This window comes from Bidens hawaiensis, unplaced genomic scaffold (assembly GCF_021521415.1).
Source record: "Bidens hawaiensis isolate Kalapana, Puna unplaced genomic scaffold, B.hawaiensis_p1.1 tig00025021_1, whole genome shotgun sequence".
Taxonomy (NCBI): domain Eukaryota; kingdom Viridiplantae; phylum Streptophyta; class Magnoliopsida; order Asterales; family Asteraceae; genus Bidens; species Bidens hawaiensis.
Genome location: NW_027493982.1, coordinates 165,571 through 169,643, shown reverse-complemented (window position 1 = coordinate 169,643; position 4,073 = coordinate 165,571). Strand labels below are relative to the sequence as shown.

Genomic DNA, 4,073 nt, shown 5'->3' with positions numbered 1-4,073 from the left:
AATCTTCCACACTCCCTATATAAAAACACAAAACCCACACCCACATTAAGCCACCATACAACAAGCCCTAACCCTAATTCCACCATCTACAACCCCTTTATTCTTCTTCTTCTTCCACACGGTTTTTATTATTAAATCAATACATAATTTCGTTTGTGAATGGTGGAAATCTTGCTTTATAATAATAATATTAGGTGGATGATCTCTCTCTTCCCATTCGGATCGTGCAAGGAAGGCTGGTACTTCCGCTGCATCGGTGTCGACCCGTGAATAACTCTGACTACGTTTCTGCTTTAATTAATTAGTTTCATTTGATTTAATCTGGTTTTGTTATTCAGATATTAAAAAAAAAAAAAGAAAACTAAAACAACAAGATGTTGCTTACGAAGAATAATAATAAAAGAAGTCAGGTTTCTTCGAAAGTTGTTGGAAACCGGATTTTGATTAATGTTACGGTAGTTGGAAGCGCGGGGCCGATTCGGTTTGTTGTGAATGAGGTGGAGACAGTGGCGGGTGTTGTTGATACCGCGCTTAAGTTGTATGCCCGCGAAGGGCGGCTTCCTGTGCTTGGATTTAATTGTAATGATTTTGTGTTGTATTGCCCGGTTGCTGGGACGGAAGGTAGGATTCGTTAACTTGGACTTAATTGTTGATGTTGTGTATAATTGTTATTTGTTAGTGTATGTTTGGTGTAAATGAGCTGAGCCCGAGCTCTGGTAGGGTTGTTTTGAATAGTCTACTAGGCTTGAGCTTGGCTTGTTTTAACTTATGAGAGTTTGAGTTTAGCAAAGCCCATTCTCGACTAGACTTACAAGTTACAAGAGATTGGGCTTGGCTCGTTTCGAACTCTTTTTTTAAAGCTTGTGCTTGGCTCCAACTCGTGCATTACTTTAAATGAGCCAAGGGTTGGCTCAAGCTGAGCTGCTCATGAGTCAATTCTCAAGCTTTAATTTGGCCTGTTAGTTGTTTATTATATAAAATTTATTTACATTTTTAACTATTTTTTTATATATTTTGAGAAAATTCTTAACAGGCCTAAGCTTGGCTTATGCTCGTGTGCAATGCCACCTTAAACGAGCCAATGCTTGGCTCGAGCTCCGCATTGTAGTGTGAAATTAATACTTAGGAATTCAAAGGAGTTAAAAACTTAAAAATATACTAGGCTTGTTAAGGCTTGACAAGCCTAAACGATCTTCCCATACAGGGCTTGAGCTCGCCCTTGTTTAGTAAAAATAGACTAGGCTCGTTAAAGCTTGATGAGCCTAAATGGTATTCCCGTACAGGGCTTGAGCTCAGCTTCGATAACTAAGCAAGTTTATTTGACGGCTTGAGCTCAAGTTTCGAGCTTTTTATTGGTCCGATATCTAGTAACTCATGAGCAACTTAGCTCGTTTGCATCTTTAGTAACTTGAATTGAATTTGAATGTTGGTGGATTTGATATTGTGCAGCTCTGAAGCCATGGGAGACGATTGGATCAGTTGGAGTGCGGAACTTCATGCTCTGCAAGAAGCCTAAGGAGGTGGTGGACTCGGACGATGGAAAGTCAGTGGCTTCAGGAATACCGAGGAAGAGCGTGGGAGGATGGAAGGCGTGGTTTAACAAGTCACTCAATCTCAAAGTATCATCTAATTGAATGGTCACAACAGAATAAACAGTGATGATTTATCGATACGCTTACAATTTGGGTATCTTGATTTTCATAGAATTTGAATTTGTTCAGTTCTTGGATTATTATTATTTTTTTATGATTGCTTGTTGGCAAGAGTGATGAATGTGGTTAGGGCTTTGTTTGGTTTTCAAATTAATTGTGAAATTTCACATATTGTTTCATGAATCATTATGTAATTGGTGTTACTATCCTATGCAATATCAATTGTTTTTTTTTGTCAAGTCTCTAAAATTATTGAATAGTTAAGAGATGTTTGAACCCTTAATGGTATGTATGTTATAGATTATATTAGTATTAGGCTGAACGGGATGCCTTTCAGGATGCACCCTTAGGGATGACTTTGTGCTTGGTACCGCATTTTTTTAGGGGGGGGGCTTGTTTTGCCGAATTATTTTCCCTGAAATCTTTTTCTCTTTATGATTTTTCCTTCCGCTCGGCCTCTACACACTGAAGCTCTCGAATGATTTGTTGACGTGGCACACGATACTTCTTTTTCATCTTTTTGGAGTCACCATACTTGAAACTAATGGTTTACAATCATGTTATTGTTTTATGTTATTATGGTAAGGATGGAGGGAGTGTCATTCACAACCTTATACATCTTTTACGCTCTTTCTTCACGTCAGCCTACGTCCTTAACCATCTTAGTAGCAAAATGAAAGAGGTAGCCATTGCGTTTGTTTTATGGTCAAAATTATATTCATATTCCCTTTCGACGCATGCAATATTTTTATACACCCAAATTAAAGAAAATTCGAGTTATTCATAAAATCAAACCTTATAACAGGGAATACAAAACATGTTTGATGACAAAAGATGTCAACTTTGAATTACCATACCAAAGATATAACCTTTAGCACGTGTGATTGTGTTCTTTTTTCTAAAAATCCATTTACAAAAGATGTTGGTCATTAAATTACCACATGTTATGAATCATAAGCAAATGCACTTTTTATTTATGAACCGGCTTTGGTGTAGAATCAAGACCTTAAAACTTATATAAAGTTCAATAAGAATTAGATACAATCTGATTCATACATTTATAAATTCAGACTTATGATTTGTAAAGATGAAAAAATAAGGCTTCTGAACCGGCCCAATACCAAACCCAAATTGGTTTCCAACCCGAACCAGGCATGTGGTTTACATACGAGTTCGTATTTCCGGGACATAAACCGGTTAACCCATTGACTAATCCCGTTCGGTTTAACCAAGTCTGCACACCTCTAGTTACATGATTGGAAATAAAGGATCAATCTTGATTGTAAAGGGGGCTATATGGATAATCGAGAAGTACAAGAGGTGATCCCAAAAAATGGTTTAAATTGTGTAGAGGTAGGTAAAAAACCGATTAACCTAAGTGATCCTAGAATCAAACTGGTTTGGAACCGATTCAAAACAATATGTTCGGAACTGGTTGTAATTCTCTCTACCGAAACAAAACCGGCCTTAACCAATCGTAAACCAGTCAAAAAGCCGGTTTCAACCCGAATCAAAACCGATTATAAATCGTTTTTGACTTTTGTTGACCAAACCAACAGGTTTAGGGTTCGAAATGGGTTTGTTCACTTCTAAGATTGTGGGTTAAGATAAATGTAATGTTTATCTATAATTTTTTAGAACGACGACTTTCTTGTATTTAAGCTACCGAACTCTCTAAATTTAGAGAGCCCGTTGCTCTACTCTATCTAGACTATGTCATCTTAACCGGACCCACGCTGGCTTTCAGAGTTTTATTTGGGCGTCCCCCGGGAAACCATACCGACGGCTGTCACTTGATAGTCGTCGTACCACCACAAGAGCAGAACTCTTTGGCGTAACACACTGTGGGACGAATATCCAAGTAGACTTGGGGTACAAACCAACAACCTTTGCACAAGACCTAGATCATATCCTTTATTGTCAATATTCACCAAAAGTGCCACATATGGAAATCAAACTTGAGTCTCCATTAAAAAAACTCAAGCCCTCCTACAGTCCTACCATCAGGCGGAGACACAATTAGCGGATAATGTTTATCTATAATATATTAATATACCTAGTTACAAGTAGAGGTAGGCAAATAAACCGGTAACCCGAAACCCGAACCGGTTTGAAACCGATTGAAACCATCGTTTGGAACCAGTTTGTAATATTCTTCATAAAAACAGGTTCCAAACCGGTTAACCGAACCGAAACCAGCCAAAACCCGAACCGAAACTGATCAAAACCTGAACCGAAACCGATCGTAACATGGTAAGAAACTGGTTTCAACCCGAACCGAAAACGATCATAAACCAATTTTGACTTTTGTTGACCAAAGCAAACTTGTTTTAAGCCAAACCGGTTTTGAGTTTTAAACCAGTTTATACACCTTCAGTAACAAGGAACTAAAGATAATGTTTAAAATGTACTAGTAATTAG

The 4,073-nt window shown here is 37.8% G+C and overlaps 1 protein-coding gene across 1 annotated transcript; it reads left to right on the top strand.

Annotated features, from left to right (window-relative positions):
* Positions 1–361: 361 nt before the first annotated feature.
* On the top strand, positions 362–1,842 carry LOC143570705 (uncharacterized protein At4g22758-like). Its single transcript, XM_077056289.1, has 2 exons — positions 362–621; positions 1,450–1,842. The coding sequence occupies exons 1-2, from the start codon at positions 375–377 to the stop codon at positions 1,632–1,634; spliced, it is 432 nt and encodes a 143-aa protein (XP_076912404.1). The 5' UTR covers positions 362–374; the 3' UTR covers positions 1,635–1,842.
* Positions 1,843–4,073: the final 2,231 nt, after the last annotated feature.

What these genes read in the sequence shown, in the direction of transcription:
- LOC143570705 (XM_077056289.1), top strand. Translation starts at nt 375, where the DNA reads ATGTTGCTTACGAAGAATAATAATAAAAGAAGTCAGGTTTCTTCGAAA. An exon ending in CCCGGTTGCTGGGACGGAAG is followed by an intron (nt 622 to 1,449) that starts GTAGGATTCGTT and finishes GATATTGTGCAG; the next exon opens with CTCTGAAGCCATGGGAGACG.